The sequence below is a fragment of the Callithrix jacchus genome, chromosome 2 (assembly GCF_049354715.1).
Source record: "Callithrix jacchus isolate 240 chromosome 2, calJac240_pri, whole genome shotgun sequence".
Classification (NCBI taxonomy): Eukaryota; Metazoa; Chordata; class Mammalia; order Primates; family Cebidae; genus Callithrix; species Callithrix jacchus.
In genome coordinates, this window is record NC_133503.1 from 18,091,167 (window position 1) to 18,104,277 (window position 13,111).

General features: G+C 46.8%; 1 protein-coding gene across 1 annotated transcript in view; it reads right to left on the minus strand.

The window, feature by feature from the left end:
• Nucleotides 1–1,694: 1,694 nt before the first annotated feature.
• The window catches only part of SDK1 (sidekick cell adhesion molecule 1), a 1,001,700-nt gene continuing 990,283 nt past the window's right edge, over nucleotides 1,695–13,111 (minus strand). The window contains exon 45 of the mRNA XM_035283177.3: nucleotides 1,695–2,951. Coding sequence (XP_035139068.2) covers nucleotides 2,691–2,951 — 261 coding nt within the window. The 3' untranslated portion in view covers nucleotides 1,695–2,690. The remainder of the gene's footprint in view (nucleotides 2,952–13,111) is intronic.

The following is a 13,111-nucleotide window of genomic DNA, read 5'->3' on the forward strand; positions in this document are numbered from 1 at the left end:
TGGGGAGACTCAGCCACTGCCGTCACGAAGCAGGAGAGAGCGGGAGTACGTTCCGCCTAGGCTGGCTTAGAGACATTTTGCTCGACCTCTTTTCAAAACCGAGATTAAAATACAATATCCATCTTCCTAGGGTGTGATTTTCTTTCCCTTCCCTGAAGATGAGGAGTGAGGAATAGATGCTTCTCAAAGGCCGTATTGCTCTAAAAGGCTGAAATCAACCTGGAAACACCCAATGCTGTTCCTTCGCACAGGTGGGTCTCATGGGACAGGGTCGCTCTGAGTGATGGGTGTGGGCACCATCCCAAGCACAGTCCAGCAGCAGCCAGGAGGCCAGCACAGCCTCAGATGGTACACCCCGTACAAATCAAGGTTTACTAAGAGTGGAGGGAGACAGAAAACACGAGTTTGAAACGAAAGTGTCATGATGTTGTATCGAAAACCCGAGAGTGAAACACACCTTGAACCTGGTCATCCTCAACCTCTCTCCTGGGCATTTGCAGCCACATCCTTACGGCTGAAGGGAGCAGTCTGAGCGCACAGAAGGCAGCGCTGTCCTTGTTCTCCGTTTATCGATTCTCTTCTGAGAAATTCCAGTACTTACATCCTGGCTTCCTGCCCATTACGCCCTCTCCGGGGCTGAGAAGTAGGACGCAGCTCTGTCCGCTGAGGCGAGTCCTGTCCAGAGAACTGTGGGCTGCAATTCTCACGCGGAAGTGGCTTTGGGCAGAGCATCTAGGATTTTTGGCTTAGAAGAATATTTCCCCCTCCACTCAGAAAAGGGAGGAGAAAAGGAAGAAGGAATGGGGAGGGAGGAAGGGATGGAAGAAGGGGGGGAGGAAGGAAAGAAAAGAGGGAGGGAGGAAGGAAGGAAAGGAGGAAGGGAGGGCAGAAGTGGGGGAGGAAGAGAGGGAGGGAGGAAGAAAGGAAAGGAAGGAGGAGAGGAGAGAGAGAAAAAGGAAACTTTGCATACTGTCTAATTTTGGAAGGACTGAAAGGGGTTTCCACCCCACACAACACTCCTTAGTCTCCTGGGGCCACACCTAGCAACGCTGACAGCAGAGAATCCAGACAATATCCAAACCCTCTGCCCATAGAGGTGCACAAGACATCTGGGAGGCCACACTGTCTGCACGTGGCCAGGAGAATGGCCCCTGGTGGCACTGGCCAGATACTGCTCAGCTGTCCCCTAACCTCAGGTCACTGGGGGAACAGCACCTGCCATTCACAGTGCACAGTGGGGCATTGACAGTGATCTTGAATCTTGTGTGTGTCATGCTTCTGCTGGTATGGGGGCACTTGGGGGCACTTACAGGGACCTGGAGCACACATGCCCATGAGCACCAGCAGGGCACCCATTCCATCCAGACCCAGGCCCCAGGCTGAGGGGTGGACTACCGCAGCCCAGTCATCTGTTGCAAAAATGATGTTGAGGGGCTGGAGGCATGGCCATGCCTGGACTGTTAAGTTTTCCAAAGCAGTTCATACTATTTTCATCTAGCCAAAAGATTTAAACCAAACAAGGATGATTAAAGAAAAAAAAATGTTTCTGGAAAACCTGTTAAGGCTAAAAGCTGGCCTCAGACTGGGAGAGCAGGCAGCAGCAGCACCAGTGGTGGAGAAACAGTGGCAGCCGAGGGAGGCAGGACAGAGGGAGGGGGCGGCCTGGTGTGCACGAGGCAAGTCGGGAGCATGTATTCTCAGAGCTGTTTTGCTTTATTTGCAGACACTGTTGCTTTTCATCTTTTCCACATACAAAGCTGAACAATGAATAAAAAGGCACCTGGAGACAGCAAAGACGAATTCATTTCATGTGACATTGTTTAAAAAAAGATAAAAAGATTTAAAAAATACTCTGGTTAACAATGCGCACTTCCTACGTAACAAGCAATCCTGGAGATGCCATCCTGTGTTCTCGTGTCCCGTGGAGTTGGCCGTGTGCTGTGTTGTGGGGAGGAGAGGGCCGGTGTGGCTCCCACCCTGTCAGGTGGGAAGGAAGGAGGAAGGACAGGCAGAAGAGCCTCAAGACCGCACCATGGCAGTGATGAAGACAGTGGCAGCTGGGTCACACCTGAACATCCCTGCCTGGCCGTCAGGAACCTGAAAGCTGAATCCTTGCCTAGAAACGGCTGAGTGAGAACATTTTCAGAAACGGATGAAGTTGGGACAAAAAGCGTGAGCCCAGGGAAAAACGTTCGCTTTTCAGACCCCAGGAGTGAGCTGCGAGCCAGGGTGTCCTGTGTTGAGAAGAGTGTGAGCGCTGGTTCTCTGGAAGAGGAGGTAGAAAGAGACAGGGACCAGCCGGGGCAGCTCTGAGATGTCACCTGACTCTCCACTCCCTCTCCCTGCTTGAGCCTTCCTAGTTGGTCTTGAAGACGGAGAAACCCAGGGCTGGGGAGGTCTGAGATCCTCCCAGGCCCCGGAGGTGCCAAGCCATTGCACCAGTGAGATACACCTTCTCTTAAAAAGAAAAGAAAAAGAAAGAAACCTGCTTCCTGCAGCGATGTTACAAAAAGCCATTTAAAAAAATCTTCCTAATTGAAATCTAGTGTCCACAGTAGGTAAAATCATCACTTATCAGAATTTTTTTTAAACAAAAACTTCAGCTTAGTTATTGGAGTTGATTGTCTCAACAAAAATAGACTCCGCAAAGTTCGCCTCCGTTCCGACCTGAGGGAGGCGCGGCACAGCGCTCACACGAAGGAGGAGAAGCCGGTGAGCGGAGTCCGCGCGCCAGGGCCAGCTGGGGTGTAGACGCCGCCAGCGCTCTGCGTGGTGATGACCGGGTGCAGCTGCGCGCCTGCCTCGGCGCCAGCCACCGCCTCGTACCTGTGTGGCGCAGGTGCGCGGCCCTGGGCCCGGCGCTTCCACGAGTTGTAGTAGGTGGGGTCGCTCATGTAGTGGTTCACGAACGAGTGCTTGGGCAGTGCCTCCTCGTAGTCGGAGTCGGTAGCCTGCAGGGCAGGAGAGAGGCAGTGTGAGCGTAGGGCAGGGCGTGGCCACTGCCTGCCGGAGCATGCTGGGCGAGAGGCCTGGCGGTGGGGGCACCTCGCCGGCTGGGGGGCCGTGTCGCGGTCTCAAGCCCTCTACCCCTCTACACGGGAGAGCAGGCAGCCGCCACAGGTCTCCCTCTCTGATCCAGGCCTGGCCAACACTGCTCTCTCAGCTGCGTGCAGCCCCCTCACTCTGCACCAGATGATCTCTGAGAAGAGCGGGGCCTCCACCCAGGAGAGGTGTACACGGCTTCCTTTCCTCAGGAGAGGTCTACACCGCCTCCCCACTCCAGGAGAGGTCTACACGGCCTCCTCACTCAGGAGAGGTCTGCATGGGCTTCCCACCCCAAGAGAGGTCTACACAACCTCCCTATCCCAGCAAAAGTCTATGTGGCCTCGGCACACAGCCCCGAGGGGACTTTGCCTGTCCCATGGACCGTAACATAGAAGAGTCCCAGGGCTGGGGGAAGATCCTGGTCTTCGGCTTGCCTGAGACTAAGATGTGGGCTGCTACAGGCCAAAGTGAAAGGATTTTGGAGGTGATGAGGCAGAGGGGAAGAGTGGAGAAGGGAGGGGGGGGTGCATCCCCCCCTTGCAAGTGACCCTGCAACATCACATCCATGGAGCTCTCCAAGGGTGGGGAGGCCAAGAAATGAAGCCGCCTGAATAAGCCAGTGTCTCATATGTCTCCCCCTGCCAGGTACTGAATGGCCTCACCCCTCAAATACCTGGAAAAGTGGCCTAGGGCCTCCCACTGATGTTTGAAGATGAGTCCCTTCGAGTTTTTTCCCCCCTTTTTATAAAGTAAATCAGCAGATTCCATTAAAAACATGGACTCCACATATTTTCTATGATGTAAAGTCGTTGGAAGGCCTGTTAAAGGAGAAAGCGGACTTTGGGAGGCTGAGGCGGGCGGATCACAAGTTCAAGAGATCGTGACCAGCCTGGCCAACATGGTGAAACCCCATCTTTACTAAAAATACAAAAATTTGCTGGGTGTGGTGGCGGGTGCCTGTAATCCCAGCTACTTGGGAGGCTGAGGCAGGAGAATTCCTTGAACCTGGTAGGCAGAGATTGCAGTGAGCTGAGATCACGCCACTGCACTCCAGCCTGGGCAACAGAGCAAGACTCTGTCTCCAAAAAAAAAAAAAAGAGAGAGAGAAAGTAGAGGCTAAAATGGGTATTTTTTTTTCCCCAAGAAGGTGAAGGTCTCAGTTTTGCTGGTAAGTGCCACATCCTCCCAGATGCACGGAATCATAACGGGACCCTCACCTGTGTATCCTGGGAGCTTCCTGAGCTCCTAGGGGATCCACCTGCTAACAAAGAGACTGAGACTCGGCTGTGGAACCAACACTAAGATGCTTCCCAGGGCCCTCGTCTCTCACAGGGGTCAGGCGGAGCTGCCCTTTTTCTCTCCCCAGAGGGTATCAGGGAACTGGGGAGGGGGTAAAAGAGTGAGCCACCTTGAAATGCCATCTAAGAATTATCAGCTGTGTGTTGAGGTAGCAGATTCCTGGGTGTGGCTCCAGTGATCCTGACTTCGTGGGTCTGGGGGAGGTCGGGAATGTGCATTTAGAGGCCCCCTGAGGACTCTGATCAGCGATCAGGCTGGGAGCTGTGCCTTGTTCGTGTTAAGATGGGGGGCTGTGGCTCCAGATGTGGGCCCCATTGCCAGCCACAGCAGCTCTTTCAGAAGTAAACATTCTAGAAGGAAAGTTGCAAATCCAGTTCCCCCTAGGGTGTGTGAGTGCCCTTGCAGCTAGCGGGGGAGGGGGGGGCAGGGGATGGGAGAGCTGCCAGCTCCCCTAATTTTTCAGGGAGTCCACACCGAGACCCAGGAAAACAGAAGCATCCCTGGGTGCGATGTTCCTGCCAGCTGCTCTCTCATCTGACAGTCAGAGAGTGAATTACCCACATCAGCACCCAGGCAGGAAGATCTGATCCTGAGCTGACACCATCCCACACCAGGGGATGTGCGTCCGTCCCGGAAGCCTGTGAGAGCAGTCAGCCTCCAGGCTGTGCAGAAACCCCATGGAGGTGTAGCAGGGAGCCAGAGACTCCTGGGATTTGGGGACACAGTCTGAAAATCTAGCTCTAACTGGAATATTTACGTGAAAGTAACGGTGAGTCACAGATTTGGGACTTTTCTGAATATTAAGTGTAAACTGTTTGGTTTATGGTACAATAAACAGAACAGCTGAATCCATCTGTGGCTCCTCTGCATTTAGGAGAATTGCAGAGGTAAGACATGTCTTCCCACACACACCGGGACCCCCGATCAGCCAGCTTCTCCTTCGTCGGGAGAGGATGATAAACGTGGCAGTGGCTTTTTTGAGAACACAGATTACATACCAGATTAATGCCTCACCATGATCTCTGCAACTGGCCGAGGATCCTATGATGCAGATGTTATTACTCCATTTTATGTATAAAGAAGCAAGACTCAGAGAGGCTGGGTGGGAGCCTGCACCTGAACTCCCAACCCCTGAGGGCTCACCCACCTCCACAGATCCTGCAACTTCCTCCCAGCTCCAGGCTTGAATCCTCTTGGATCTGCTGAACAGGTTCTACAACCCCCTGTTCCAAATTCCAAAACCCACAATGCTCAGAAACTCAAAAGGCTTTTTAATAACTCATTTGGTGGTGAAGGCTGAGCTGACTTGAGCTAACTTGGCAGCTTACCCACAGCTGAATTGATGTAGGGCCATTCAGTGTGAATATTCTCATGTTTTGCTACAAGCAGACTAATGTGTTTGATCACAAAGTGCTGGACTGACCCTACCGGAGCTGTTCCTTAACATACAATATACTCCCAAACTTGAAAAACACAGAATTCTTAAATATACCTGGTCTCAAGGTTTTTAGCTAAGAGATCAGGGATCTGTACTTGTGGCTGTTTAAGATTTATTTATTTAATGGAGTTTCACTCTTGCAGCCTAGGCTGGAGTGCAGTGGCACTATCTCAGCTCACTGCAACCTCCGCTTCCCGGGTTCAAGTGGGTCTCCAGCCTCAGCCTCCTGAGTAGCTGGGATTACAGGTGTCCACCACCACACCTGGCTAATTTTTCTATTTTTAGTAGAGATAGGGCTTTACCATGTTGGCTGGTCTGGTCTCGAACTCCTGACCTCAGGTGATCTGCCTGCCTTAGCCTCCCAAAGTGCTGGGATTATAGGCATAAGCCACCATGCCCAGCCTGTTTAAGATTTATTCTTCATCTGTTTTTTTCTTCTTCTTTTTTTTTTTTTTTTGAGACAGAGTTTCGCTGTTGTTACCCAGACTGGAGTGCAATGGTGTCATCTCGGCTCACCGCAACCTCAGCCTCCTGGGTTCAAGCAATTCTCCTGCCTTAGCCTCCTGAGTAGATGGTATTACAGGCACGTGCCACTATGCCCAGCTAATTTTTTGTATCTTTAGTAGGGACGGGGTTTCACCATGTTGACAAGGATGGTCTCGATCTCTTGACCTCGTGATCCACCCGCCTCCCAAAGTGCTGGGATTACAGGCGTGAGCAACCGCGCCCGGCCCTCTTCATCTGTTTTCTAAAGGCCTTGAGGTGGCTTACAGGTAAACACAAACGGAAGAAAACAGAACAAAGATCATTCGAAAGAAGCCAAAGGAATCTCCATGATTCGCCCCTGAACTGGATTTGTTACTTCTTTAGAGACCAACTTGGAAGTGAAACTTCCTGAAGCTTAGGGAAAATCCCACGTATTGAAATGCAGTGAAGGTATCACTTTTCTCATGAGAAATTCACAGAATGGTTAGGAATGAATGACAGAAATTTAGTGCTAGGTTTCATACACTGAGGTTAGGGTTCATTATCATTTGAAGGTCAAGTATAAGGTTCCAGACTTTCACCTTCTTTTGACTATATTCTCAGGTCCCAGGGGTCTTCCCCGTTCAACTTCCCTACCACAAGGGATCCTGGGGTGGAAAAACAAGAGAAGTGGTGACTGGATTCAATTTCCTCGTCTTGTGTCTTAAAAGAATCAACATCCCCAAATGCACGTGACCTTCTTTGGGTCATACTGGCTGGGGCCAGACTGGGGTCAGAACCAGCCTGGTTTCTCAGTCAAAGGTGGCAGAAATGAAGTCTTTCTGGTAGCAGGGAGGAGAAACCTTCAACCCCAGTTCTAGAAAAGATAGAGAAACCCTATTTATATGGGTGAGTCTTATATGAAAATTGTCTCTGCATGGTGGAGAAATCATCAATTGCAGTGGGAGGGCGTGCCATGAATTCTGTTTCAGTTAGTCTGTCTTGCACCCACTTGGTGACCCTTTGGGCATCTCTCTGCCCCCTGCACACCTCTACCAGGCTGTAGGGAAGCAGGGTTCATGTCAGGTGGGGCCTAGGAGCGGTCCAGAAGGGACCACTGAGCTCTTGCTGGAGTCTACATTTCCAAGAGCATGTCCAGAACTCCTTAGAGAATGAACATGACACGTGGCCCACACCCATCTGCGTGTTTATACTGTTTCCTTCAAGGCTTGTATGTATTTTGCTATGTTATTATGATGTGTTTCCTCAGCCAAAGATCTAAAAGTCCTATAGTTTCAAGAGAAGAGTCTGTGACACATATGGGTGCCAAGAAGGGGGCCTGGCAGGAGACACAAATTGGGAGTACGTGGTTGTCCAGCTCACAGTGATTCCTGTCATTTGCATCTGGGCCTCAACCTCTTCTTTGAAGGAAGCAGTTCTTTTTTTTTCTTCTCTCTCTTTTTTTTCTTTTTTCTTTTTAGACGGAGTTTCGCTCTTGTTACCCAGACTGGAGTGCAGTGGCACGAGCTTGGCTCACCACAGCCTCTGCCTTCTGGGTTCAAGCAATTCTCCTGCCTCAGCCTCCCGAGTAGCTGGGACTACAGGCGCGCACCACCATGCCCAGCTAATTTTTGTATTTTTAGTAGAGTCGGGGTTTCACCATGTTGACCAGGATGGTCTTGATCTCTTGACCTCGTGATCCACCCGCCTCAGCCTCCCAGAGTGCTGGGATTATAGGCGTGAGCCACCGTGCCCGGCTTGAAGGAAGCAGTTCTTCCTCACCACATGGACGGGCTAGCCTGTCTCTCAGAAAACTGTGATTGGCTGACGGCTGGGCATATGACTTCAGCTCAGCAAATCAGAGTCTTGCCGTGGGATTTTTTTTTTTTTTCCACACTGCAGCTGGAAAGGAAGAGTGCTTTGTTCTGGGGAGAAAAGCTGAGAGGTGGTGAGTTCTGAGTGACCAATGCCCACAGACCCAGCCAAGTGATCTATAATAACAGCCAATCAGAGAGAACAAAACCATTGTGCAGAAAGAAGCAGAGACAAGAAGCTCCAAGAGGTTTCTCTTCCTTCTTGCTCTCTATTTAGGGAGGAGAAGTGAGAATACACCCAGGGCCACATGACAAATAAATGCCAGGCAGAGCTGTAGCTAAAAGCTGAGCTTCCTGGCTCCTGCTCAGCCCCTGTCATTGCCTCTTTGAGAAAGCACAATCTTAAAATGCCATTCTTCCTCCTGCTGCCTGCTCTGTTTATTATTTATATGACATTATTATTTTTTAATGGGGATGTATTTTAGTGAGTTACAATTACTGACAAAAAGGAAATGCTGCAGGGTCCTTTTCTGGTAAGTTTCCTGTGTGATGTGAAGTAGCAACGTGTGTTGGTTTCCCGGGAAACCCTGGAAGGACAGAATGTGATTGGATGTGGTGTCAGACTGACTGTGAGAGTTTCTAAAGGTACAGAGCTGCCTGGAAAGCAGCTAATAAAGATAATCTCGACACTTTGGGTATTATATTGGAAAGATGAAAGACTCAAATATTATTAAGGAATTAATTAGGTACGATGGGGTTGGTCTAAGTTGGTTGGAGCAGAGGGATTTTAAAGACAGTTTCTTTGGATTTCAAAAACAATTTTTAACAATGTGATTGGAACAGCAGATATCATTCATAAGCAGCCCTGTGATAAAACAATGACAAACCCTCCAGTTTCTAAACAGAAAAACAGGAATAGCCACAGCATGTGTCATGTGACACTTATGCTATAATTCAGAGCAGCACCTCGGATCAGGCAGGCTCCTGTGCACCTGGGAACTGAAACACAGGATTTTCACTTTAGCAATAGTTCTGTGAATGGTTTAAAAATGCCCTGGGGATAAAAGGATGGCATCCCTGTTTTCTTAGTGAGATCTTAGCTTCTTAAGATACTTTTTCTAGCAAAGACCGCATAGGACTTCTCACTCCTTATCCCCTGGGCCCTGGGAGAAGAGGGTGAGCAGGAGAAGCCTGCCTCTGCCTGTGGCAAACATGCTGTATCAAAACACTGGCTTGAAGCCAGGGCCAAGGATGTACATTACTCTTTATTCCTAACATCTCGGTTTATAATATATTCAAATCTATAAGCTGCCTCCAGTAGAGAGGATAAACATCTTAAACCTTCATCTAAATCCAAGCCACTTTTTAGATAGTCCTATTTGAAAACCAGCATTGCAGCTTTTGGGTTTATTCCATTACTGAGCAGCTCTCTGACTGCCCTGCAATGCTTTCTTCTCTCTCTAACAGCCTTTTCTACAGTTCTGTGACTTGATTCTGTCTCTGTAAATTTGGTGTTAAGGGACCAGGCCAAAGCCCATATTTCTCCCCAATCCCCTCTGAATATCAGAGTTACTAGTCATGAAGGCAAGGCTATTTCTGGAATGGCAATGTGAGGAGGTCAGCAGACCCTCTCCTCAGTTTCATTTAACAGATGAAAAGTATTTTATAAACAGCTATCTAAAATCTTCGAAGGCTGGGTGCAGTGGTTCATTCCTGTAATCCCAGCACTTTGGGAGGCCCAGGCGGGTGGATCACCTGAGGTCAGGAGTTAGAGAACAGTCTGGCCAACATGGCAAAACCCTGTCTGTACTAAAAATACAAAAAATAGTCAGGCGTGGGGCTGTACACCTGCAATCCCAACTACTTAAGAGGCTAAGGCTGGAGAATCACTTGAACTTGGCAGGTGGAGGTTGCAGTGAGCCATGATCATGCCACTGTACTCCAGCCTGGGTGACAGAGCAAGTCTCTCTCTCAAAAAAAAAAAAAAAAAAAAAAAAAAGTCTTGGGCAATGGTGCTAAGAGTAGATAGCAAATGGAGAAAGATTTATACAAGAAAATCTGCTAAATCTCACTTAATAATGAGAGTCTGTGGTGCCTGAGCCATGACCTGCTCTCCCTACCCAATGCCCCCAGCCCAGTGTGACAGAAACTCTACTCTGGGCAGATATGGCAACATGGCAGGGCTCCTGGTCTAGGAATTTAACTTGGAGAGGAAAGTTCTGGCATCTCTTACCCAGCTTCCCCTTTCCTCCAACTCAGCTCCATGTTGAAGAAGCTCTATTCTAGGCAGAGATGGCCAAGAGTACTGGGGCTCCTGTCCCTCGTCCAGCCTTCGCTACCAGGTGTGGCAGGCCAAGAATACTGGGCCCTGATTGCCCCCACCCCCACCTGTTTGTAGGAAGAAGTCCCACACTGGGAGCAGCAAGCCCAGAAGTCCAGGGACTGCCCTCTCAACCCAGTGCCCCACTTGTGTGACAGGTATGTCACTATGGAAGAAGGAGGCTATTGTCCTTACCTCCAGCTTTGGTGCAGTGACACAGAGGTCCTGCATGGGGTGGACAGTTAGTCTATAAGAACAGAGAGCTTCCAGCTCCACCTGAGGAAAATGACTTTATTTGGAACAGAGCATACCTAAGGACATTGTCAAACACTGTGGAGCCTTTAGGGGTAAGGGATGAAGAGGAAGCTGGTAGTTCCATGTCAGCAACAATGGAAGTTTAACAGAGAGAACCAGGAAAAGAGACTTCTGAAGCTAAGAAGAGGCCTCTTAGTGTCAGTGCAAGCTTCAAAGACTGACAGCATCTGGTAACTGCAGAAAAGCTGGACTTCAACTGGATCGGAGGTGCGGAGCAATTTATGCACTAAGGCATTGCTGAAAAAACAGAGCTAGCAAGTAGTGGAGGTGGACTGCTGGGTGTGATACCAATAGTGGTAAACCATCCAGAATCTTAATGGGGACAGGTAAAGGGAGCCCAGCTAAAACCACAGTCATCCCTGGGAGGCAGGAAGACGCTATGCATTGCCCAAGACTGAGGAGCAACATCAGAGCATACACAGTGCAGGGGAAATGGACTTTACTGAACGAATCCAGCCAAATCACTGAGAAAACAAGCAAATAAGCAAGCAATAATAACCCTCAAGGAGGCATGAATATCATTATTCAGAGTTATTACAATATATTATAAAATATGATCTGTTTTCAAAAAAACCCAGGAAAGTATAATGCATACAAAGGAAAACAATAAAAAGAAGGTAGCCTCTGAGGGTGCCTAGACATTGGACTAAGCAGGCAAAGACTTCAAAGGTAGCTAGTATAACTATGTTCAAATAACTAAAGACCATGTTTATAAAATGAAAGAAACATATGATCACAATTGAAGAATATCAATAAAGTGATAGAAATTACTTAAAAAACACAAGTGGGAAGTTCTTGAGTTGAAAAATATAATAACTGAAATTTAAAATTCATTAGATAGGCTCAATAGTAGACTTGAGCTGGCAGAGGAAAGAATCTGTGCACTTGAAGATAGATTGATAGAGATTATGCACTCTGAAAAAAGACTTAAAAATTGACAGCGCCTCTGATAAATCTGAGACAGTACTTAGAGCACCAACATACGTGTCATAAGAATATCAGAATGAGAGGAGAAAGAGAAAAAAACAAACACAAAAAATATTCAAAGTAATAATGACTTAAAGTTTCCCAAATTTGATAAAAAGCATTAATCTACAGGCAAAATATGTATGATAATAACACAAAAAGAAAAGGAAAAAAATACAGCTATAGGAGTAGAGTTTCCCTAAGTCACCAAAATTTACTATAAATCTTAAGTAGATACTAAAACTAGAGTAAGCCACTAACAAAAATAACCAAATAAATACAGCAAAAGCAAAAACAAGGAAGTCAAAATGATATATTTGGAAATTTCATTTAACAAAAAGAAGCTGATAATGGAAAATAGAGAATAAAGATATGAGACACATCTTTATTAGAAAGCAAATACCTGATAAAAGGGTAAATATATCAAGAGGATATAACAATTATAAATATACATACACCTAACAACAGAGCCTCAAAATACATGAAATTAAATGAATAGATGTGAAGAGAGAAACAGACAATTCAATACAAATAGATATTTCAATGAATTAGCAAATGAAAGAACTGAGGAGAAGATCACACATATAGAAGATGGAAACATTATAAATCAATTAGATCTGCAGACACATACAGAACACTCCACCCAAAAGCAGCAGAATAACACATTTCCTCAAGTGGATGGGAAACATTCTCCAGTACAGACCATGTGCCAGGCCTTAAAACAAGACCCAGTGAATTTTAAAGGACTGAAAATAAATATATAAAATAGGTTTCTCTGACCGATATAGGATACAATTATAAATAAATAATAGAAGAAAATGTGGGAAATTCACAAATATGAGAAAATGTAAAACATAGCCCTAAATAACTATTGTGTCAAAGAAGAAATTACAGAGAAAATTTAAAGAATACTTGAGATAAGTGAAAACAAAACCACAACATATGAAAACTCATGAGATTCAGCTAACACAGTTCTTACAGGGGAAGTTTTGGCTATAAAGTCCTGGGTTTACAAAAAAAAGAAAGATCTCAAATCAACAACCTAAACTTCCAACTTAGGAAATTGAAAAAAGAAGAGCAAACTAACTCCAAAGCAGGCAGAAAAAAGAAAATCATCGAGATTAGAGTAGAAATAAATAAAATAGAAGAAAAATAAAAGAGAAAATCAATGAAACTACAGTTAGTTCTTTGCAAAGATGAACAAAATTGACAAAACTTTAAACAGAAATAAGAGAAAGAAGACTCAAATTATTAAAATCAGGACTGAATTAGGGATATTAATTAACACTGCCTTTACAGAAATGAAGGATTATAAACAACTGTATACAACTATAAGCAACTGTATCTTAAAAATTTGATTAATGAGATAACATTAAAAATCCTTAGAAAGACACAAATGAGTGATACTGACTTAACAAACAAAGGAAAAACTGAATAAATCCATAGCCA